The 24,699-nt window shown below is 45.4% G+C and overlaps 1 protein-coding gene across 3 annotated transcripts; it reads right to left on the bottom strand.

The window, feature by feature from the left end:
• Nucleotides 1-2,354: 2,354 nt before the first annotated feature.
• LOC135564655 (putative transmembrane protein ZNF593OS) lies at nucleotides 2,355-23,506 on the bottom strand. 3 transcript variants are annotated; one of them, XR_010461181.1, is made up of 3 exons: nucleotides 23,408-23,506; nucleotides 13,487-13,601; nucleotides 2,355-3,158 (listed from the first exon to the last, which is right to left on the bottom strand). XR_010461181.1 is itself a non-coding variant. In XM_065010083.1 (3 exons), exons 1-3 carry the CDS (start codon nucleotides 14,417-14,419, stop codon nucleotides 2,994-2,996), a joined length of 315 nt encoding a protein of 104 aa, XP_064866155.1. In that variant the 5' UTR covers nucleotides 14,420-14,453; the 3' UTR covers nucleotides 2,355-2,993. The 3 variants fall into 3 exon arrangements, 1 of the variants encoding a protein (XP_064866155.1); XR_010461179.1 differs by lacking the exon at nucleotides 23,408-23,506 and adding an exon at nucleotides 14,699-14,996; XM_065010083.1 differs by lacking the exon at nucleotides 23,408-23,506 and adding an exon at nucleotides 14,385-14,453.
• Nucleotides 23,507-24,699: the final 1,193 nt, after the last annotated feature.

Here is a 24,699-nt window from a genome sequence, read left to right as displayed (position 1 = left end):
CAGACTTCTCTATTATGTGACAGGTTAAACCTATTCATATAACTACTTGAACACAAATTCCTAACACTCAACATGGAACATTCTAACACTACACATACTTTCTCCTAGTTATGACAAACATCACTTAAGCGCAAGCAATGATCCTTCGATCATTAAAACATTCTTATGTCTTCCAAATTTTTTAAGAGCTCAATATCTATCTCCTTTATACTCATCTTCCTAAACTTTAAAGGAGGACAATGAGGAAATAAACTATTCCTTAGATCCATTTGTACCAACTCACCATTGCCATTCCAACTATTTTCTTATTTTGTCCTGACAAAAAAAAAAACATTCTTCAAAATAACCTGTATAAAGAACTGGACTGGTGAATCAACACGCCATACACAAACAGCTTTCAACCCCCGTCCCTCTCCTCTGAAGTCCTCATCAGTCACCACTACCCTCTCACCCTCCCTAACATGGTCATGCTATAAGTACCTCAGATGCATAGCTTCTATACAGTCTACCCAGGTATAGAAGAGAACATTCTGTAGAGGTAACATGGAACAGACAAGGAGGGGCCTCAGAATGGCTGATGTTTAACCGGTGCATGAGTCTTCCTCCAACCCTCGGGATGTATGATCTGCACACATTCTAAAATGAGTGCCATTGGAGAACATATAGTAACAATTCAGATTTTGCTGCTTTTCTCTATTAACAAACTGTCTGACAGTTAAAGCAAAACATACTGAACAGACATATAAACACAGCATGTAAAGTGTTGGTTCCATGTTTCATGAGCTGAAATAAAATATCCCAGAAATTTTCCAAATGCACAGAAAGTGTATTTACCTCATATTTTGGGGACAAATTTGCTACATCCCTGTTAGGGAGCATTTTTCCTTTGCAAAGATAATCCATCCACCCGACAGGTGTGGCATATCAAGAAGCTGATTAAACAACATGATCATTACGCAGGTGCAGCTTGTGCTGGGGACAATAAAAGGCCACTAAAATGTGCAGTTTTGTCACACAACACAATGCCACAGATGTCTCAAGTTTTGAGGGAGTGTGCAATTGGCATGCTGACTGCAAGAATGTCCACCAGAGATAAATGAATGTTCATTTCTCTACTATAAACCGCCTCCAACGTCATTTTACAGAATTAGCAGTACATCCAACCGACCTCACAACCGCAGACCAAGTGTAATAACGCCAGCCCAGGACCTCCACATCAGGCTTCTTCACCTGCGGGATCGTCTGAGACCAGCCACCCAGACAGCTGATGAAACTGAGGAGTAATTCTGTATGCATTAAAGCCCTTTGTGCTGAAATAATCATTCTGATTGGCTGGGCCTGGCTGCCAGTGGGTGAGCCAGTCTCCCAAGTGGGTTGGCCTATGCTCTCCCAGGCCCACCCATGGCTGCACCCCTGCCCAGTCATGTGAAATCCATAGATTAGGGGCAAAGAAAATTCAATAAATCAATTTCCTTATATGAACTGTAACTCAGTAAGATCGTTGAAATTATTGCGTTTATATTTTTGTTCGGTATAGATTAAAACATTGCCCTGTGATTTTGCCACCACTGTTAAATTGGTGCAGGAGGGGCAACGGATTTGAGGGCAAACTGGTACAGACTACAGATACAGATGCCCCAGTTATGATGAAGACAACGGCTGTCTGGAGGCCTGAACACTTCCTGTTGCGTGCAGACTGCACGCTCCTGCGGACACCAGACACCCTGCGATACAGGAAGTGGTGCTGCAAGAGTCTAATATGCCAAATCCAACCAAGCAGCTATTGAGCTGAAATGGTGGGGCAAGATCGTCTTTTCACAGAAAAAAATTGAGATTAAAGAAGTTCCCTTAAACTAAATAGTGATAAAATGCTTGTTCACGTCGGTTTTTCCAAAATTCCCAAACACCTTAAAATCATTACTAAACTGCCACAGTTCTTATTATTCAAGTCACAGCTTTATTCAAGTCACAGCTTTTCTATAAAAACATCATAGAAATATACATTCATGGTTATTATCCTTTAAAAAAACTGAATGTGACAGTATTAACGAAGAGATTAAAAGCCGCACACCCATGCAACGTTTACTAAAGTTAGAATATTTGTGGTAACACCTAGTAGCTATTGCAGATCGAGTTCTTTAAAGAAAGCCACACATTTTTATCAAGACTTTAATCTGGAAACATTGTGAAAAACAAAGTTGTGATTGAAGTGCCTTTCTTTCATATATTTGGATAAGCAAGTTCCCAAAACGTTAAAATACTTAATTTCACCAGTAATGTACGGTTGTTTGTGTCTGACATTAACAGATATTGAACACGTGTGGAATTATTGACCAGTTTGAGACTCCTCCACATCTAGTTCACATGGCTCACTTTAATTTTTTTAACAATAAGGAATTACAAAAAACCTAAGAGGGTTCCTTTCTTCCCACTTTCAACCACACTACGGGCCCGCCTTCAGTCATTACTAGATACATCTCAAGTGCAGATAGCCTTCCCTTAAAAAAATAATTACTGTTCAGTTATTTTAGACAAACTGTCATATAGTTGGCAAGATTCACAGGCAAGATTCACAGTACATTAGAATATTCAATTAAGCATTTCTCTATCCCTTTTTAGCTCAGAACAGTATTGACGGCATCCTGCACGCATGTACCCTGGCAACGACTGAAGCAGGGGCCAAGCCTGACCATAGACAGCTGGTTGTACTTTTTACCCCCCAAACTTTATCAGGACCACACAAACCCCACCATGGGCCTTTCCCACATACACACCCCCATTTTTTTTTAATCGACCCACAAGGTCCTCCCAACATCCATTGGGGTGAAAAATGAAGATACCCTTAACAGCAGCAGCCCCCGAATTCTCCTCGCATTGAGAGTGATCCCAGTAAAACTCCAGTGTCTGAACGACGTGACTACGACTGATTGGTTGTGAAAAGGTGTTGTTCTGGACACCGACACTGTCATCTCCATGGAGGGGGGGGGGTCTCTTCAGGGGGTATGGGGATCTCTTCTCTTCTGGAGCCTCTGGACCTTCTCGGTCATCTGTTTGGCACTGTAGTAGGACAGGCTCAGGCCCATGATGGCCAGCATCAAGGCTATCTGGTTGACCGCGCGGTCCTGTGGCTGGGTCTGCACCTCACCCGCCACCTGTCTCTGTAGAGAGAACACACAAAAGGCAAAAGTTGAGTTATCAACATATGGGTCGGAGAACATATCTGAACCAAATCTGGAAAAACAAAACCAATGCCTTAGGCAACATTAAGTCAAAGATTCTATAAAAAGATAATTGAATGTGACGAAACATGAAAATGTACAGAAAAAAAAAATGCAATAAAGCTTCTTCCTTTTAAAAACAATACCGCTACCTGGGCAGCAGGGTAGCCTAGTGGTTAGAGTGTTGGGCCAGTAACCAGCAGGTAGCCTAGTGGTTAGAGTGTTGGGCCAGTAACCAGCAGGGTAGCCTAGTGGTTAGAGTGTTGGGCCAGTAACCAGCAGGGTAGCCTAGTGGTTAGAGTGTTGGGCCAGTAACCAGCAGGGTAGCCTAGTGGTTAGAGTGTTGGGCCAGTAACCAGCAGGTAGCCTAGTGGTTAGAGTGTTGGGCCAGTAACCAGCAGGTAGCCTAGTGGTTAGAGTGTTGGGCCAGTAACCAGCAGGTAGCCTAGTGGTTAGAGTGTTGGGCCAGTAACCAGCAGGTAACCTAGTGGTTAGAGTGTTGGGCCAGTAACCAGCAGGTAGCCTAGTGGTTAGAGTGTTGGGCCAGTAACCAGCAGGTAACCTAGTGGTTAGAGTGTTGGGCCAGTAACCAGCAGGTAGCCTAGTGGTTAGAGTGTTGGGCCAGTAACCAGCAGGGTAGCCTAGTGGTTAGAGTGTTGGGCCAGTAACCAGCAGGGTAGCCTAGTGGTTAGAGTGTTGGGCCAGTAACCAGCAGGTAGCCTAGTGGTTAGAGTGTTGGGCCAGTAACCAGCAGGTAACCTAGTGGTTAGAGTGTTGGGCCAGTAACCAGCAGGTAGCCTAGTGGTTAGAGTGTTGGGCCAGTAACCAGCAGGTAGCCTAGTGGTTAGAGTGTTGGGCCAGTAACCAGCAGGTAGCCTAGTGGTTAGAGTGTTGGGCCAGTAACCAGCAGGGTAGCCTAGTGGTTAGAGTGTTGGGCCAGTAACCAGCAGGGTAGCCTAGTGGTTAGAGTGTTGGGCCAGTAACCAGCAGGGTAGCCTAGTGGTTAGAGTGTTGGGCCAGTAACCAGCAGGGTAGCCTAGTGGTTAGAGTGTTGGGCCAGTAACCAGCAGGTAGCCTAGTGGTTAGAGTGTTGGGCCAGTAACCAGCAGGTAGCCTAGTGGTTAGAGTGTTGGGCCAGTAACCAGCAGGTAGCCTAGTGGTTAGAGTGTTGGGCCAGTAACCAGCAGGTAACCTAGTGGTTAGAGTGTTGGGCCAGTAACCAGCAGGTAGCCTAGTGGTTAGAGTGTTGGGCCAGTAACCAGCAGGTAACCTAGTGGTTAGAGTGTTGGGCCAGTAACCAGCAGGTAGCCTAGTGGTTAGAGTGTTGGGCCAGTAACCAGCAGGGTAGCCTAGTGGTTAGAGTGTTGGGCCAGTAACCAGCAGGTAGCCTAGTGGTTAGAGTGTTGGGCCAGTAACCAGCAGGTAGCCTAGTGGTTAGAGTGTTGGGCCAGTAACCAGCAGGTAGCCTAGTGGTTAGAGTGTTGGGCCAGTAACCAGCAGGTAGCCTAGTGGTTAGAGTGTTGGGCCAGTAACCAGCAGGTAGCCTAGTGGTTAGAGTGTTGGGCCAGTAACCAGCAGGTAGCCTAGTGGGTTAGAGTGTTGGGCCAGTAACCAGCAGGGTAGCCTAGTGGTTAGAGTGTTGGGCCAGTAACCAGCAGGTAGCCTAGTGGTTAGAGTGTTGGGCCAGTAACCAGCAGGTAGCCTAGTGGTTAGAGTGTTGGGCCAGTAACCAGCAGGTAGCCTAGTGGTTAGAGTGTTGGGCCAGTAACCAGCAGGTAGCCTAGTGGTTAGAGTGTTGGGCCAGTAACCAGCAGGGTAGCCTAGTGGTTAGAGTGTTGGGCCAGTAACCAGCAGGTAGCCTAGTGGTTAGAGTGTTGGGCCAGTAACCAGCAGGTAGCCTAGTGGTTAGAGTGTTGGGCCAGTAACCAGCAGGTAGCCTAGTGGTTAGAGTGTTGGGCCAGTAACCAGCAGGTAGCCTAGTGGTTAGAGTGTTGGGCCAGTAACCAGCAGGTAGCCTAGTGGTTAGAGTGTTGGGCCAGTAACCAGCAGGTAGCCTAGTGGTTAGAGTGTTGGGCCAGTAACCAGCAGGTAGCCTAGTGGTTAGAGTGTTGGGCCAGTAACCAGCAGGGTAGCCTAGTGGTTAGAGTGTTGGGCCAGTAACCAGCAGGTAGCCTAGTGGTTAGAGTGTTGGGCCAGTAACCAGCAGGTAGCCTAGTGGTTAGAGTGTTGGGCCAGTAACCAGCAGGTAGCCTAGTGGTTAGAGTGTTGGGCCAGTAACCAGCAGGGTAGCCTAGTGGTTAGAGTGTTGGGCCAGTAACCAGCAGGTAGCCTAGTGGTTAGAGTGTTGGGCCAGTAACCAGCAGGTAGCCTAGTGGTTAGAGTGTTGGGCCAGTAACCAGCAGGTAGCCTAGTGGTTAGAGTGTTGGGCCAGTAACCAGCAGGTAGCCTAGTGGTTAGAGTGTTGGGCCAGTAACCAGCAGGTAGCCTAGTGGTTAGAGTGTTGGGCCAGTAACCAGCAGGTAGCCTAGTGGTTAGAGTGTTGGGCCAGTAACCAGCAGGGTAGCCTAGTGGTTAGAGTGTTGGGCCAGTAACCAGCAGGTAGCCTAGTGGTTAGAGTGTTGGGCCAGTAACCAGCAGGTAGCCTAGTGGTTAGAGTGTTGGGCCAGTAACCAGCAGGTAGCCTAGTGGTTAGAGTGTTGGGCCAGTAACCAGCAGGTAGCCTAGTGGTTAGAGTGTTGGGCCAGTAACCAGCAGGTAGCCTAGTGGTTAGAGTGTTGGGCCAGTAACCAGCAGGTAGCCTAGTGGTTAGAGTGTTGGGCCAGTAACCAGCAGGTAGCCTAGTGGTTAGAGTGTTGGGCCAGTAACCAGCAGGTAGCCTAGTGGTTAGAGTGTTGGGCCAGTAACCAGCAGGTAGCCTAGTGGTTAGAGTGTTGGGCCAGTAACCAGCAGGTAGCCTAGTGGTTAGAGTGTTGGGCCAGTAACCAGCAGGTAGCCTAGTGGTTAGAGTGTTGGGCCAGTAACCAGCAGGGTAGCCTAGTGGTTAGAGTGTTGGGCCAGTAACCAGCAGGGTAGCCTAGTGGTTAGAGTGTTGGGCCAGTAACCAGCAGGTAGCCTAGTGGTTAGAGTGTTGGGCCAGTAACCAGCAGGTAGCCTAGTGGTTAGAGTGTTGGGCCAGTAACCAGCAGGTAGCCTAGTGGTTAGAGTGTTGGGCCAGTAACCAGCAGGTAGCCTAGTGGTTAGAGTGTTGGGCCAGTAACCAGCAGGTAGCCTAGTGGTTAGAGTGTTGGGCCAGTAACCAGCAGGTAGCCTAGTGGTTAGAGTGTTGGGCCAGTAACCAGCAGGTAGCCTAGTGGTTAGAGTGTTGGGCCAGTAACCAGCAGGTAGCCTAGTGGTTAGAGTGTTGGGCCAGTAACCAGCAGGTAGCCTAGTGGTTAGAGTGTTGGGCCAGTAACCAGCAGGGTAGCCTAGTGGTTAGAGTGTTGGGCCAGTAACCAGCAGGGTAGCCTAGTGGTTAGAGTGTTGGGCCAGTAACCAGCAGGTAGCCTAGTGGTTAGAGTGTTGGGCCAGTAACCAGCAGGTAGCCTAGTGGTTAGAGTGTTGGGCCAGTAACCAGCAGGTAGCCTAGTGGTTAGAGTGTTGGGCCAGTAACCAGCAGGTAGCCTAGTGGTTAGAGTGTTGGGCCAGTAACCAGCAGGTAGCCTAGTGGTTAGAGTGTTGGGCCAGTAACCAGCAGGTAGCCTAGTGGTTAGAGTGTTGGGCCAGTAACCAGCAGGTAGCCTAGTGGTTAGAGTGTTGGGCCAGTAACCAGCAGGTAGCCTAGTGGTTAGAGTGTTGGGCCAGTAACCAGCAGGTAGCCTAGTGGTTAGAGTGTTGGGCCAGTAACCAGCAGGTAGCCTAGTGGTTAGAGTGTTGGGCCAGTAACCAGCAGGTAGCCTAGTGGTTAGAGTGTTGGGCCAGTAACCAGCAGGGTAGCCTAGTGGTTAGAGTGTTGGGCCAGTAACCAGCAGGTAGCCTAGTGGTTAGAGTGTTGGGCCAGTAACCAGCAGGTAGCCTAGTGGTTAGAGTGTTGGGCCAGTAACCAGCAGGTAGCCTAGTGGTTAGAGTGTTGGGCCAGTAACCAGCAGGTAGCCTAGTGGTTAGAGTGTTGGGCCAGTAACCAGCAGGTAGCCTAGTGGTTAGAGTGTTGGGCCAGTAACCAGCAGGTAGCCTAGTGGTTAGAGTGTTGGGCCAGTAACCAGCAGGTAGCCTAGTGGTTAGAGTGTTGGGCCAGTAACCAGCAGGTAGCCTAGTGGTTAGAGTGTTGGGCCAGTAACCAGCAGGTAGCCTAGTGGTTAGAGTGTTGGGCCAGTAACCAGCAGGTAGCCTAGTGGTTAGAGTGTTGGGCCAGTAACCAGCAGGTAGCCTAGTGGTTAGAGTGTTGGGCCAGTAACCAGCAGGTAGCCTAGTGGTTAGAGTGTTGGGCCAGTAACCAGCAGGTAGCCTAGTGGTTAGAGTGTTGGGCCAGTAACCAGCAGGTAGCCTAGTGGTTAGAGTGTTGGGCCAGTAACCAGCAGGTAGCCTAGTGGTTAGAGTGTTGGGCCAGTAACCAGCAGGTAGCCTAGTGGTTAGAGTGTTGGGCCAGTAACCAGCAGGGTAGCCTAGTGGTTAGAGTGTTGGGCCAGTAACCAGCAGGTAGCCTAGTGGTTAGAGTGTTGGGCCAGTAACCAGCAGGTAGCCTAGTGGTTAGAGTGTTGGGCCAGTAACCAGCAGGTAGCCTAGTGGTTAGAGTGTTGGGCCAGTAACCAGCAGGTAGCCTAGTGGTTAGAGTGTTGGGCCAGTAACCAGCAGGTAGCCTAGTGGTTAGAGTGTTGGGCCAGTAACCAGCAGGTAGCCTAGTGGTTAGAGTGTTGGGCCAGTAACCAGCAGGTAGCCTAGTGGTTAGAGTGTTGGGCCAGTAACCAGCAGGTAGCCTAGTGGTTAGAGTGTTGGGCCAGTAACCAGCAGGTAGCCTAGTGGTTAGAGTGTTGGGCCAGTAACCAGCAGGTAGCCTAGTGGTTAGAGTGTTGGGCCAGTAACCAGCAGGTAGCCTAGTGGTTAGAGTGTTGGGCCAGTAACCAGCAGGTAGCCTAGTGGTTAGAGTGTTGGGCCAGTAACCAGCAGGTAGCCTAGTGGTTAGAGTGTTGGGCCAGTAACCAGCAGGTAGCCTAGTGGTTAGAGTGTTGGGCCAGTAACCAGCAGGTAGCCTAGTGGTTAGAGTGTTGGGCCAGTAACCAGCAGGTAGCCTAGTGGTTAGAGTGTTGGGCCAGTAACCAGCAGGTAGCCTAGTGGTTAGAGTGTTGGGCCAGTAACCAGCAGGTAGCCTAGTGGTTAGAGTGTTGGGCCAGTAACCAGCAGGTAGCCTAGTGGTTAGAGTGTTGGGCCAGTAACCAGCAGGTAGCCTAGTGGTTAGAGTGTTGGGCCAGTAACCAGCAGGTAGCCTAGTGGTTAGAGTGTTGGGCCAGTAACCAGCAGGTAGCCTAGTGGTTAGAGTGTTGGGCCAGTAACCAGCAGGTAGCCTAGTGGTTAGAGTGTTGGGCCAGTAACCAGCAGGTAGCCTAGTGGTTAGAGTGTTGGGCCAGTAACCAGCAGGTAGCCTAGTGGTTAGAGTGTTGGGCCAGTAACCAGCAGGTAGCCTAGTGGTTAGAGTGTTGGGCCAGTAACCAGCAGGTAGCCTAGTGGTTAGAGTGTTGGGCCAGTAACCAGCAGGTAGCCTAGTGGTTAGAGTGTTGGGCCAGTAACCAGCAGGTAGCCTAGTGGGTTAGAGTGTTGGGCCAGTAACCGAAAGGTTGCTAGATCGAATCCCCAAGCTGACAATTTAAAAATCTGTCGTTCTGCCCCTGAACAAGGCAGTTAACCCACTGTTCCTAGGCAGTCATTGTAAATAAGAACTTGTTCTTATTACCTAGTTAAATAAAAAGGTACAATACATTTAAAAAATAAAATGGAGAATCTTGATTTACTAACCAGATGTACAGTTGAAGTCAGAAGTTTACATACCTTAGCCAAATACATTTAAACTCAGTTTCACAATTCCTGACATTTAATCCTAGTAAAAATTCCCTGTTTTAGGTTAGTCACCACTTTATTTTAATGTGAAATGTCAGAATAATAGTAGAGAGAATGATTTATTTCAGCTTTTATTTCTTTCGTCACATTCCCAGTGTGTCAGATACACTCAATTAGTGTTTGGTAGCATTGCATTTAAATTGTTTAACTTGGGTCAAAGGTTTCCGGTAGCCTTTCACAGTAAGTGAATTTTGGCCCATTCCTCCTGACAGAGCTGGTGTAACTGAGTCAGGTTTGTAGGCCTCCTTGCTCGCACACACTTTTTCAGTTCTGCCCACACATTTTCTATAGGATTGAGGTCAGGGCTTTGTGATGGCCACTCCAATACCTTGACTTTGTTGCCCTTAAGCCATTTTGCCACAACTTTAGAAGTATGCTTGGGGTCATTGTCCATTTGGAAGACCCATTTGCGACCAAGCTTTAACTTCTTGACTGGGGTTTTGGGATGTTTCTTCAATAAATCCACATACTTTTTCTTCCTCATGATGCCATCTATTTTGTGAAGTGCACCAGTGCCTCCTGCAACAAAGCAGCACCACAACATGACGCTGCCACCCTCGTGCTTCACAGTTGGGATGGTGTTCTTCAGCTTGCAAGCCTCACCCTTTTTCCTCCAAACATATGCATGGACATTATGACCAAACAGTTATATACACTGCTCAAAAAAACAAAGGGAACACTAAAATAACACATCCTAGATCTGAATGAATGAAATATTCTTATTAAATGCTTTTTAAAAAAAATGTTTAAATGCTTTTTCTTTTTCTTTTCTTTACATAGTTGAATGTGCTGACAACAAAATCACACAAAAATAATCAATGGAAATCAAATTTATCAACCCATGGAGGTCTGGATTTGGAGTCACACTCAAAATTAAAGTGGAAAACCACACTACAGGCTGATCCAACTTTGATGTAATGTCCTTAAAACAAGTCAAAATGAGGCTCAGTAGTGTGTGTGGCCTCCACGTGCCTGTATGACCTCCCTACAATGCCTGGGCATGCTCCTGATGAGGTGGCGGATGGTCTCCTGAGGGATCTCCTCCCAGACCTGGACTAAAGTATCTGCCAACTCCTGGACAGTCTGTGGTGCAACGTGGCGTTGGAGGATGGAGCGAGACATGATGTGCCAGATGTGCTCAATTGGATTCAGGTCTGGAGAACGGGCGGGCCAGTCCATAGCATCAATGCCTTCCTCTTGCAGGAACTTCTGACACACTCCAGCCACATGAGGTCTAGCATTGTCTTGCATTAGGAGGAACCCAGGGCCAACCGCACCAGCATATGGTCTCACAAGGGGTCTGAGGATCTCATCTCGGTACCGAATGGCAGTCAGGCTACCTCTGGCGAGCACATGGAGGGCTGTGCGGCCCCCCAAAGAAATGCCACCCCACGACTGACCCACCGCCAAACCGTTCATGCTGGAGGATGTTGCAGGCAGCAGAACGTTCTCCACGGCGTCTCCAGACTCTGTCACGTCTGTCACATGTGCTCAGTGTGAACCTGCTTTCATCTGTGAAGAGCACAGGGTGCCAGTGGCGAATTTGCCAATCTTGGTGTTCTCTGGCAAATGCTAAACGTCCTGCACGGTGTTGGGCTGTAAGCACAACCCCCACCTGTGCACGTCGGGCCCTCATACCACTCTCATGGAGTCTGTTTCTGACCGTTTGTGCAGACACATGCACATTTGTGGCCTGCTGGAGGTCATTTTGCAGGGCTCTGGCAGTGCTCCTCCTGCTCCTCCTTGCACAAAGGCGGAGGTAGCGGTCCTGCTGCTGGGTTTTTGCCCTCCTACAGCCTCCTCCACGTCTCCTGATGTACTGGCCTGTCTCCTGGTAGCGCCTCCATGCTCTGGACACTACGCTGACAGACACAGCAAACCTTCTTGCCACAGCTCGCATTGATGTGCCATCCTGGATGAGCTGCACTACCTGAGCCACTTGTGTGGGTTGTAGACTCCATCTCATGCTACCACTAAAGTGAAAGCACCGCCAGCATTCAAAAGTGACCAAAACATCAGCCAGGAAGCATAGGAACTGAGAAGTGGTCTGTGGTCACCACCTGCAGAACCACTCCTTTATTGGGGGTGTCTTGCTAATTGCCTATAATTTCCACCTGTTGTCTATTCCATTTGCACAACAGCATGTGAAATTTATTGTCAATCAGTGTTGGTTCCTAAGTGGACAGTTTGATTTCACAGAAGTGTGATTGACTTAGAGTTACATTGTGTTGTTTAAGTGTTCCCTTTATTTTTTTGAGCAGTGTTTTTGAGCATTTTTGTTTCATCAGATCAGTACAATCTTTGTCCCCATGTGCAGTTGCAAAACGTAGTCTGGCTTTTTTTGGTGGTTTTGGAGTCGTGGCTTCTTCCTTGCTGAGTGGCCTTTCAGGTTATGTCGATATATAGGACTCGGTTTACTGTGGATATAGTTACTTTTGTACCCGTTTCCTCCAGCATCTTCACAAGGTCCTTTGCTGTTGTTCTGGGATTGACTTGCACTTTTCACACCAAAGTACGTTCATCTCTAGGAGACAGAACAGGTCTCCTTCCTGAGCGGTATGGCGGCTGCGTGGTCCCATGGTGTTTATACTTGCGTACTATTGTTTGTACAGATGAACATGCTACCTTCAGGTGTTTGGAAACTGCTCCCAAGGATGAACCAGACTTGTGGAGGTCTACGATTGTTTTTCTTAAGTCTTGGCTGATTTATTTTGATTTTCCCATGATGTCAAGCATAGAGGCACTGAGTTTGAAGGTAGGCCTTGAAATACATCCACAGGTACACCTCCAATAGGCTAATTGACATAATTTGAGTCAATCAGAAGCTTCTAAAGCCATGACATAATTTTCTGGAATTTTCCAAGCTGTTTAAAAGGCACAGTCAACTTAGTGTATGTAAACTTCTGATCCACTGGAAATGTGATACAGTGAATTATAAGTGAAGTAATCTGTCATTAAAACGAGTTTTAATGACTCAAACCTAAGTGCATGTAAACTTCAACTTACTGTATCTGAAAGCGTAATAACCATCATGAACCATAAATTCAAACCAGAATGCAGAGAAGTCCTCACTACCATCACACCTATTCAATTCCTCCTACCACAAAGCAATTATCACAGCAACATGTGTAATTTTATGTAACAACGAGTCACTTTCTCCTAAAGTCTGTATTTGGGGTATTTGTTTTCCAATTAGTTAAAATATCAGAGAAAACACTTTACACAAATGATGACATGCATCACATTCATGTCCGTAAAGGATTATTGCGGCGGAGGAGGAACAACAGAAAGGGGGAGGAAATAATATCACTAGCATTAGCGTCAATGCTAATCATATCAGTGGCTTTGTTGATGAAAGCAGATTGTGCGTCGCAGATGGGGGGGGGGGGGGGGTCCTGGGGAAAGTGGCTACTATTATACACCAGGCCCAGATTCCCGCCTGGCTGAATTCAACATGACAAGTTAGTGTTGGTCATGCCGTTTTAACAACTGGTCACTTGCACCGTTTAGAGTCCACAGTAGAACTCAGACAATAAGGGGGAAACACTACTTAATTTTAAGAGGATTAGAGGCCGTTTTCATTAGCTTTTAGCTACTGGATGTGAGGAGAGAAACCATGGCCTTGGAGTAATGCTCAAATACTCTGACGTGGTCCATTTTTCATTTAGCTTACATCCACATCGGAGCCAAGGGGGAAGTTAAACCTTGTCACGCTGCTCTTACATTCCAAGTCGAGTGAATCATAACTCCCTCATAAGAGATACATCTTAGCTGACATTTCCTAAGTCAACAAGGACTCTATTCAACAAAAAAAACACAAATAAATAAATAATTGGTCATGGCCATTGTTATTCAAGCGTAAAGATCAGCAAATACCAAACTGTGGCAAGGAGAATAGGAATTTCATTGACTGGGTGGGAGCGGATATGCTGCCCATATGACTAATTTCTAATGCATCTGCGACTCTAGAACACAATACTGTTTTTCTGAACTTGAATGGCGTTTTTTTTTTTCAAGTGTTGACGATTCCACATGGACTGCATCTTTACATGATTCAGTGCTGACTCACTGTAACAAGTCATATCAATAAGTAGAGAAATGTCAATATATTCCCTTCCGCATGAATTCATACAGTATTAGGCACACACAAAACCCCAATGAAAGGCCGTCAATAGTTTACAAACCTGTAGGAGGCGGAAGTATCCAGGGGTCAGCCTGCCCAGTCTGATGATCATGTCTGTAGTGGGTCTGGGGTTGGTTTCTTTGCACGGTGTGTTGATGCAGCTCTGGTCTGGAGACCTGAAGAGAAAGAGATAATGGAGTCACTCCATCGGCCCACTAAGCCAATAGGAAACCATAATTCATCCCATGTGTAGAGGCATACCGATGCCTCAATAAAAAAAAAAGTGTTTTTAGAACCATCCAAGTAGAAGACAATAGCATCAAACTAAACTTTGTTGAACACTGAGGAAGACAAACGTGTGCTTACAAATGAAACCAAAGCCTATCTTCAAGTTTGATACCGGCGACAGACTGGCATTATGAGAAACGAGGCAGTTTTCTATGCTTGCAAATAAACTCAAACCATCTGAACGGCTTTGAGGAAGGGAACAGTTCTTGCCTGAGGCGAGGACTATGAACAAACCCAGTCTCCCTGATCCGGTCATGTCCAGTGCAGTCTAGTCTAGTTGCAGACAAACCCATCCAGAAAAGAGTGCCATCGTCAGAACTAATATCTGGTCTGGTTTTGGACCTGACACCATTTCTCAGAACCTTTAAAAGAAATGTAATAATAATCTCCAATCGACATGCCTGAACTAGATCTGACGAGGGAAACAATGCTGCTATTCACAAAGCCGCAAACTTGGACTCGAGTCGAAAAACGTTACATTCATTCAGCCTCTGAAGATATCACATGTAATGAGAGGTCATCTTGATTGTTATCATGCCAATTTAAGGAATTCCCTCAACACTAAATTCAGGACAATATTACAGATCTTATTCAAAAGTGACAACCATAATTGGAAAGAGCCCAGTTCTATCCTTTAAAAAAAAAAGTGTTCAATTGTATTTTTTCTTTACTTCCAACTGCTCGAGTGGCTTGCTTTGAAGTACATTCCTGCGAGATGCGGAAAACTGAGCGATAGTGCTCCAACTCACAAGTCAAGTAAACAGGACCAGCTGTGTGTGGTGGTGGGGTGTGGGGGGGCACACCACCACTAAAGAGATCCTAACTAACTCATTATGCCACCATCTAAATGCATCTCTCCATGACCAATAACATGGGTCTTATGTCGAAGTTCACCGCATCAATAACAACAATTTCACTGGGGAGGCAAGGGGAAAAGCTGGCAGTGTGCAGGGAAGGTAGAAACGTGAGGGATTCATATGCCAACCTGGTTGCGATTACACCCTTTTGGTCAGGCAAAAAGGAGGAATGCGGCAAAAAATGACTTGAAATTCAGGGTTTCCGACTTGCTCCAGGGGAAAAAGGCGGTCCGGAATGCAGTCGTGAAAAAAAAAGTTGGATCCTCCACACCTTCCACAGGCTCTGTGGTGGTAAAGATCCTGTGGCTGCTACTCCAACTGGCCAGTCTAACCTCCAACCATCTAGCGCCCAGCCAACCAAAGAGCACCTGGTAGTTTGGGTACCCAACAGTGTGACGGGAGAACTACTGAGAAAGCTTCAGCTTTGTGCTCCGCCCTTTTATATAGCCCGGTCTCACCCAACCAGATCTGCAGACTTGCCCAACACACACACACACACACACACACACACACACACACACACACACACACTGTCACACACAGCTGAAATGCATCAATCTCTGTGGCTTGCGCTCTAACACACATAAGCCCAACCCACCTCCCCATAGTGTAAAAACTCTTTGCGATCTGTCAGATGGTATTTGCTCATCCAGCCAACAAAGTGGAAAGAGAGAAAAAAATACAAATAAAGAGTTCATAAGCTTAAAAGGCACACGTCTAAGGGAACATGCGTGTCAACGCATTGGATTATGTAACAACGTTGACCTGCCCTCAGGAATGATATGTGAGAAAGATCAGGATTTGCCTTCCAGAACTGACCACTCCTTGTTCATGTTGACTCGGAAGAACAGCATCGTTCACATTAGTGGGTAATTTCGCCTTTATGATTGTGGAGTCATGGAGTTTGTTTTGGTGTTACATAAACTCCTTCCATTTCACTGGGCTAAGAGTTTCAGTTTCTCTTCCAGAAATCTTCCAAACAATTATGAAACGAATGTTTACGTCACCAGAATCTTACTTTTAATTATGTCCATGGCTTCATGCCAAATTGTGGCATTGCTTGACATCCATACTGTTAAATGGACAATGACCTCACAGCCTTGTAGTAGTATCCCATCATCATGCCATGCTAGATCAATGTCCCTTTGGGAAATGCTATTTGATGTGTTCTATATCTTTGAAGGTTTCCTTCACTACTCAACTATCAAAAAATGTGTTACTACAGAGATTCATGGCCAATCACCTTGTGGCCAAGATCACACAGTAGACCAATCCAAAGCTTTCTTTTAAATCTGTCAGCAAAGCAGGGGTCCGATAAACAACCTTAAAATAAAGTAATCTGATTGTTGGGTCTCCTTTCAAATAATCCGATGAGGAGATTAAATTAAGTCAATCTTTGGCTTTGAACAGGTTCTCGGTCAACATTCTCAAAGCGAATAAAGAACATAACTGATATCAATTTATCCAATGTAATTTAAATTGACAAAAATCAGGGACACTTGTCTGGTAAACCAATTTGGGGAATTGTAGCTCTGGAACGTTTTGGATGTCGAGGTTCGGATATAGGCTAAATCTATTAAAAATATTAGTACAGTGAAAGAGACAGCCACCCTCGTCAATACATCCTCTCAAATGACATGACATTTCAGATCAAGCTATAAAATGCCTGCCCAAGAGCTGCTGTCAGACCAGGAAGAGAGGGACAGAGAGGCTATGGAAAAACACAAAGGAGATGGGATGGGGAGAGAGAGCGAGCGAGCGAGCGCAGCAGCAGCAGCCCTCCAAAAATATCTAATCTCTCTCTCAATTCAATTTAAGAGCTTTATTGGCATGGGAAACATACGGTCACATTGCCAAAGCAAGTGAAGTAGATAAAAAAAAAAAACACAAGTGAAATAAACAATACAAATTGACATTAAACATTACCCAGAAGTTCCAAAAGAGTAAAAGACATTTCAAATGTCTATATACAGTGTTGTAACGATGTGCAAATGGTTAAAGTACAAAAGGTAAAATAAACAAATATGGGTTGCATTTACAATGGCGTTTGTTCTTCACTGGTTGCCCTTTTCTTATGGCAACAGGTCACAAATCTTGCTGCTGTGATGGCACACTGTGGTATTCCACCCAGTAGATATGGGAGTTTATCAAAATTGGGTTTGTTTTTTAAATCTTTGTTGATCTGTGTAATCTGAAGGAAACATGCGTCTCTAAGATGGTCATACATTTGGCAGGAGGTTAGGAAGTGCAGCTCAGTTTCCACCTCATTTTGTGGGCAGTGTACATGGTCTGTCTTCTCTGGAGAGCCAGGTCTGCCTACGGCGGCCTCTCTCAATAGCAAGGCTATGCTCACTGAGTCTGTACATAGTCAAAGCTTTCTTTAAGTTTGGGTCAGTCACAGTGGTCAGGTATTCTGCCACTGTGTACTCTTTGTTTAGGGCCAAATAGCATTCTAGTTTGACGACAAATTGAGCAATGTGTCAAGTAATTATCTTTTCTCATGATTTGGTTGGGTTCAATTGTGTTGCTGTCCTGTGGCTCGGTTTGTGTTAGTGAACAGAGCCCCAGGACCAGTTTGCTTAGGGGACTCTTCTCCAGGTTCATCTCTCTGTAGGTGATTTTTGTTATGGAAGGTTTGGGAATCGCTTCCTTTTAGGTGGTTGTAGAATTTAATGTATCTTTTCTGGATTTTGATAAATAGCAGCCTAATTCTGCTTTGCATGCATTATTTGGTGTTTTACATTGTAAACAGAGGATATTTTTTGCAGTATTCAAATCTCTCTCAGACACAGGAGCAGTAAAACTGTCATTAGCTTCATGTTTCTGCTGCACCAGTCTCGTGAGCACATACAGCAAGCCCCCAAACTCACAGCCAATGACAGCCTTCCATAGCTCCTTCCTGCATCCTCACTCCCCCTACTGTTCCCATCAAAAACAACTCGGGGGTTTCTCCACTGAGGGATGTGGGCTGATAAATGGTGAGAGCTGGAGGCATCAGCAGCTGAGACTGTGCTACAGTCAGAGCTTCAATCTCTCCTCAGAGCCACCGATCTGATAGCAACGACTCCGCATCAGCAGCTGAGACTGTGCTACCGTCAGAGCTTCAATCTCTCCTCAGAGCCACCGATCTGATAGCAACGACTCTGCATCAGCATTACAGCACATCATAAATCTGATTGATTTAAAAGTTGTGTGATCTCCATTCTCCCCAGCGCTTACCGGGCTTAAAGACCTACCCTCCACATCACATGACCCTAGTGTGTGCACTACCGTTTCCATATTTACTCATTATGACCGTAGTGTGCACTACTGTTTCCATATTTCCTCATTATGACCGTAGTGTGTGCACTACCGTTTCCATATTTACTTATTATGACCGTAGTGTGTGCACTACAGTTTCCATATTTCCTCATTATGACCGTAGTGTGTGCACTACCGTTTCCATATTTCCTCATTATGACCGTAGTGTGTGCACTACCGTTTCCATATTTCCTCATTATGACCGGTGTGCACTACCGTTTCCATATTTCCTCATTATGACCGTAGTGTGCACTACCGTTTCCATATTTCCTCATTATGACCGGTGTGCACTACCGTTTCCATATTTCCTCATTATGACCGTAGTGTGCACTACCGTTTCCATATTTCCTAATTATGACCGTAGTGTGCACTACTGTTTCCATATTTCCTCATTATGACCGTAGTGTGTGCACTACCCTTTCCATATTTCCTCATTATGACCGTAGAGTGTGCACTACTGTTTCCATATTTCCTCATTATGACCGTAGTGTGCACTACCGTTTCCATATTTCCTCATTATGACCGTAGTGTGCACTACCGTTTCCATATTTCCTCATTATGACCGTAGTGTGTGCACTACCCTTTCCATATTTCCTCATTATGACCGTAGAGTGTGCACTATTGTTTCCATATTTCCTCATTATGACCGTAGTGTGCACTACCCTTTCCATATTTCCTCATTATGACCGTAGTGTGCACTACCGTTTCCATATTTCCTCATTATGACCGTAGTGTGCACTACCGTTTCCATATTTCCTCATTATGACCGTAGTGTGTGCACTACCGTTTCCATATTTCATCATTATGACCGTAGTGTGCACTACCGTTTCCATATTTCCTCATTATGACCGTAGTGTGCACTACCGTTTCCATATTTCCTAATTATGACCGTAGTGTGCACTACTGTTTCCATATTTCCTCATTATGACCGTAGTGTGCACTACCGTTTCCATATTTCCTCATTATGACCGTAGTGTGTGCACTACCCTTTCCATATTTCCTCATTATGACCGTAGAGTGTGCACTATTGTTTCCATATTTCCTCATTATGACCGTAGTGTGCACTACCCTTTCCATATTTCCTCATTATGACCGTAGTGTGCACTACCGTTTCCATATTTCCTCATTATGACCGTAGTGTGCACTACCGTTTCCATATTTCCTCATTATGACCGTAGTGTGTGCACTACCGTTTCCATATTTCCTCATTATGACCGTAGTGTGTGCACTACCCTTTCCATATTTCCTCATTATGACCGTAGAGTGTGCACTATTGTTTCCATATTTCCTCATTATGACCGTAGTGTGCACTACCCTTTCCATATTTCCTCATTATGACCGTAGTGTGCACTACCGTTTCCATATTTCCTCATTATGACCGTAGTGTGCACTACCGTTTCCATATTTCCTCATTATGACCGTAGTGTGTGCACTACCGTTTCCATATTTCATCATTATGACCGTAGTGTGCACTACCGTTTCCATATTTCCTCATTATGACCGTAGTGTGCACTACCGTTTCCATATTTCCTCATTATGACCGTAGTGTGCACTACTGTTTCCATATTTCCTCATTATGACCGTAGTGTGCACTACCGTTTCCATATTTCCTCATTATGACCGTAGTGTGTGCACTACCGTTTCCATATTTCCTCATTATGACCGTAGTGTGTGCACTACCGTTTCCATATTTACTCATTACGAGAGATTTTCTTGGAAATAGGAGGGCCACCATTTCCATCACATCTTTGCAGTGTGGCTTGTAAACAAGGCTTCTGGACAATCAAAACCATTAGCACAAGCCATTTGAAGTAAATGGGAACCAACTGGGCTGGCCATAAGTGTAAACAGGCCAATTTGAATGCAGCTTAGAACACCTACTACCCAGAGTTGACATGTTAGTGGGAGAAAATCAGGCAGGGGGGAGTGTGATGACAATCATCAATTGGCATTGAGACAATGATTACGTAGATTAACGAATGAATGTAAAGATCACATAATGCTTGATGCTTCTAGGAATCTCATATATCAATACATTATCACCATATTGTGCACTCTCGACTCATGTGGGAGGGGTGGATGGGGGACGTGTAGTCTGATCGGAGATACAGCACCAGAAGTGAACATGTGAAAGGTTAGCTATCAGGTTAGTCCGGAGAAAAGGTCAAACTTATTCATAACTAGATTGTATAGTTAATGCATACAGTCCATGCATATAGGCCTAGAGGCATTCTAAACAAGAGCCAAATAGCTACTTTTAACCAAAATAGCTAGTACTTGGTGAGAGGTGAACATATCGGCCTTTTGTGCTTTTTAAAAAAACAACCAAACAGCAAATTCCAATGACAAACACCCGCGCGTGAAGTTATGCCAATCCCTGGCATGTAATTAACCGGAAACGCAGTTACAGAATTTCACATACCATGCCACCCCTCATCCCCCTATATGACCCCTCCCCTCCAGACATGCCACTGCCCTTTTAAATGACCACATTGTTCTCCTAGCTTTTCCCAGTCAAAGCCCCTACACCACCACCTCAAACCTGGAATGAAGGATCACTGCTGCCACCTGCCTCTTGCATGTGTGAACAACTACCATTACAGTTACAGTATTTACACATATAGTAGTACTTTTCTCAGTTAAACTAACAAAATGTAGTAAAACCTTTTTGATTTACAAAAAAAATAAAATAATGTATTGGTCACATACACATGGTTAGCAGATGTTAATGCAAGTGTAGGGAAATGCTTGTGCTTCTGGTTCAGACGGCACAGTAATATCTAACAAGTAATCTAACAAATCCCCAACAACTACCTAACACACACACAAAAAAAAAGGGGGTGAATGAGAATATGTACATGTAAATATATGGATGGGTGATGGCCGTGCGGCATAGACAAGGTGCAATAGATGGAATAAAATACAGTATATACATATGATATGAGATATGTAAGATATGTAAACATTATTCAAGTGGCATTGTATAAAGTGACTAGTGATCCATTTGTTAAAGTGGCCAGTGATTGGGTCTCCATTTAGCCAGCAGCCTCTCCGAGTTAGTGATGGCTATTTAGCAGTCTGATGGCCTTGAGATCTCTCAGTCCCAGCTTTGATGTACCTGTACTGACCTCACTTTCTGGATGGTAACGGGGTGAACAGGCAGTAGCTCAGGTGGTTGTCTTTGATTATCTTTTTGGCCTTCCTGTGACATCGGTGCTATAGGTATCACGGAGGGCAGGTAGTTTGCTCCCGGTGATGCGTTGTGCAGACCGCACCACCCTCTGGAGGGCCTTGCAGTTGAGGGCAGAGCAGTTTCTGTACCAGGTTGTGATACAGCCCGACAGGATGCTCTCGATTGTGGATCTGTAAAAGTTAGTCAGAGTTTTGGGTGACAAGCCAAATTTCTTCAGCCTCCTGTGGTTGAAGAGGCGCTATTGCGCCTTCTTCACCACGCTGTCTGTGTGGGTGGACCATTTCAGTTTGTCCGTGATCTGGGGGGGTGCGCCCTCTGCTGTTTCCTGAAGTCCACGATCATCTCACTCAGCGTCAACAAAATAAAGGAGAGGTGGTTTTCCTGACACCACACTCCAAGTGCCCTCACCTCCTCCCTGTAGACTGTCTCGCCGTTGTTGGTAATCAAGCCCACTACTGGTGTGTCATCTGCAAACTTGATGATTGAGTTGGAGGCGTGCATGGCCACACAGTTGTGGGTGAACAGGGAGTACAGGGGGGGGGGGGGGGTCTGAGCACACACCCTTGTGGGGCCCCAGTGTTGAGGGTCAGCAAGGTGGAGATGTTGTTTCCTACCTTCACCACCACCTGGGGGTGGCCGGTCAGAAAGTCCAGGACCCAATTACACAGGGCGGGGTTGAGGCCCAGGGCCTCCAGCTTGATGATGAGCTTGGAGGGTACTATGGTGTTGAATGCTGAGCTGTAGTCAATGAACAGCATTCTTACATAGGTATTCCTCTTGTCCAGATAGGGCAGTGTGCAGGCGAATGCATCGTCTGCGGACCTGTTAGGGTGGTATGCAAACTGAAGTGGGTCTAGGGTGGCCGGTAAGGTGGAGGTGATATGATCCTTGACTAGTCTATCAAAGCACTTCATGATGACAGAAGTGAGTGCTACGGGGCGGTAGTCATTTAGTTCAGTTATCTTTGCCTTCTTGGGTACAGGACCAATGGTATCTATCTTGAAGCAGACTGGGATAGGGAGCGATTGAATATGTCCATAAACACACCAGCCAGCTGGTCTGCGCGTGCTCCGAGGACGTGGCTAAGGATGCCGTCTGGGCCAGCAGCCGTTTAAATGTTTTACTCATGCCGGCCCCGGAGAAGGAGAGGGATGCAGCTCTTGTTAGCAGGCCACGAAGGTGGAACTGTTTTATCCTCAAAGCGGGCAGAGAAGGTGTTTAGTTTGTCTGGAAGCGTAATGTCGGTGTCCGTGACGTGGCTGGTTTTCTTCTTGTAGTCCGTGATTTCCTGTAGACCCTGCCACATTAATTTTTTAAAATTGTTATTTTACCTTTATTTAACCAGGCAAGTCAGTTAAGAACACATTCTTATTTTCAATGACGGCCTGGGAACAGTGGGTTAACTGCCTGTTCAGGGGCAGAACGACAGATTTGTACCTTGTCAGCTCGGGGGTTTGAACTCGCAACCTTCCGGTTACTAGTCCAACGCTCTAACCACTAGGTTACCCTGCCGCATACGTCTCATGTCCCATGTTTTCTGAAGATATTTTACACAAGAGTTAAATAATCTCATGAAATGCAATGCATCAATTCCCATCAAAACATTACCTAATAAATCTAGTGCACAGATCCAGGAGTTTCTCATAAAAAGTTACACCATATTTCATAAGCTGTTGAATCAAGATGCGTTCCATTTGAGCAGACCTCCAACAAAATGAAAAGAATAAAAATACAATGAATACTTTTAGATAAGCAGTGCTACAGGGCAATTGCTCTCAAAGTTGATACAACGTTTTTCCCCCACTAAATTAGTCTTTTGACCAATCACATTAGATCTTTTTAGAGCTGATCTGATTGGTCAAAAGATCAATTGTGGGGAAAGAATTGTGATATTGGGCTGCCTGTCTAAGCAGCCTAAGTGTTTCCATTCCCAATTTAAAACCCACACCTATTAAATTCCAAATGATAAGTAAAATTATTTATTTAACAATCGATTAATTTATCAAGAATATCTATCCAATTGAGCGGTTATACATTCGAATGACTTAAAAATCGGTATTGTATAAAGTAAAAATAAAAACTTTTCCTAGCGGCTTGTTGTTACCCAACCAAGTCATATTGGGGCGTAAACAATCTGTTCTCTTTCCCTCCAAATGTAATATAACACAATTCAACAAGTGTTCTACACCTCCAGTACGTGCTCATTTCCATTGTTAGCTAATTAATCATGGAGTCAACCAATTACAAACTATTGGAAATCATTTGTGGACATATTTAAAATATATTTAACAAAAACGAATTGTCGCGCAAAAGTTTCATTTAAAACCCTGTAGTTTGAACTGACCTGCAACTGCTCGGATTGAGCTGGTTGAAACGTGCCCAAACTATTGAAGGAGTACAAGCACACGATGTTCACGTATCAAGCTATATAGGAAACCAGGCCAGCCTATAGATACATGAGGTGGGTGGGGCAATCTGAGACATGAGCGCGCAAGACATTTAAGTGTGGGTACAAGTCGCACAGACCCGTCTGAATAGAATATGATCGCCTAGTGTGATCGATTACACGTATTTCTAGTCGGAGAAATAATGTTTCTTTATTGGTCATTAATAACTTCGTCCTATACATGAAAGTATTGTATTGCTTTCGTTGACTGAAAAAAGGTTATTAGGCCAACGCGCAACCGATAGACATTTAGCACACAAATGGTTAGTTTAGCGCTCTGCTGTGTAGGCTAGTTGTACGTAGTTGAACTCTAGTCTAAGGCAGGGATGGGCAACTCCAGTTCTCGGGAGCCTGATTGGTGTCACACTTCTGGCCCCTGGTCTAATGCCATGGTGATGGAAGACAGAAGCTCTACATTATTATAAACTGGGTGCTGATTGGCTGACAGTCACGGTATGAAAAAGAAAAGGGAGAGCCGCACACTCTAGGAGCTCAGATGCAATAATATAATAACCATCGTTTCGACAGACAAGCTGTCTTCACCAGGGTATACCACGGGTATGACAAAACATGTATTTTTACTGCTATAATTACGTTAATCGGTGTATTATGTAACCAGTTTATAATAGCAATATGGCACCTCAGGGGTTTGTGGTATATGGCCAATATACCAACTGAAAAGAAACAGCCACCGCAAATGTGTTATGAAACAACTGAACTACCGAGACCAATATACGGCTAAGGGCTGTATCCAGGCACTCTGCGTTGTGCCTTAAATACAACTACAATTGCTTAAATAGGCCTAAAGAAATGTTGAATGTTCATATCTATTCCTCTAGTCAACACTATCCTAGAACAAATAGCAGAACTCTCAGCAACCTCCATCTTCCTCTTTCCGTTTAGGTTGCTTTACCCTCTCCATAATTTGTTCTCCTTGTGTGAAACTTTCCCACTCCCTCCTCTTTCCAGCTAGTCCCCATTTGGGTAGTTACCCTCAAATAACTGCTAGTAGGCCTATGTGTATAGCTTAACATTTGCCATCCCCTCCCCCTTCATGCTAGTCACATGAACTCAGCGGAATGTATGGAGTTTGCAGGGTGGAGATGGACAACCATCCCTTTATGGTGTCTCGGTAGTTCAGTTGTTTCATAACACATTTACCGTGGCTCTGTTTCTTTTCAGTTGAAAGG

This window comes from Oncorhynchus nerka, linkage group LG3, assembly GCF_034236695.1.
Source record: "Oncorhynchus nerka isolate Pitt River linkage group LG3, Oner_Uvic_2.0, whole genome shotgun sequence".
NCBI lineage: Eukaryota > Metazoa > Chordata > Actinopteri > Salmoniformes > Salmonidae > Oncorhynchus > Oncorhynchus nerka.
The sequence above is the reverse complement of the archived record's forward strand: the minus strand, read 5'-3'. Positions and strand labels throughout refer to the sequence as shown.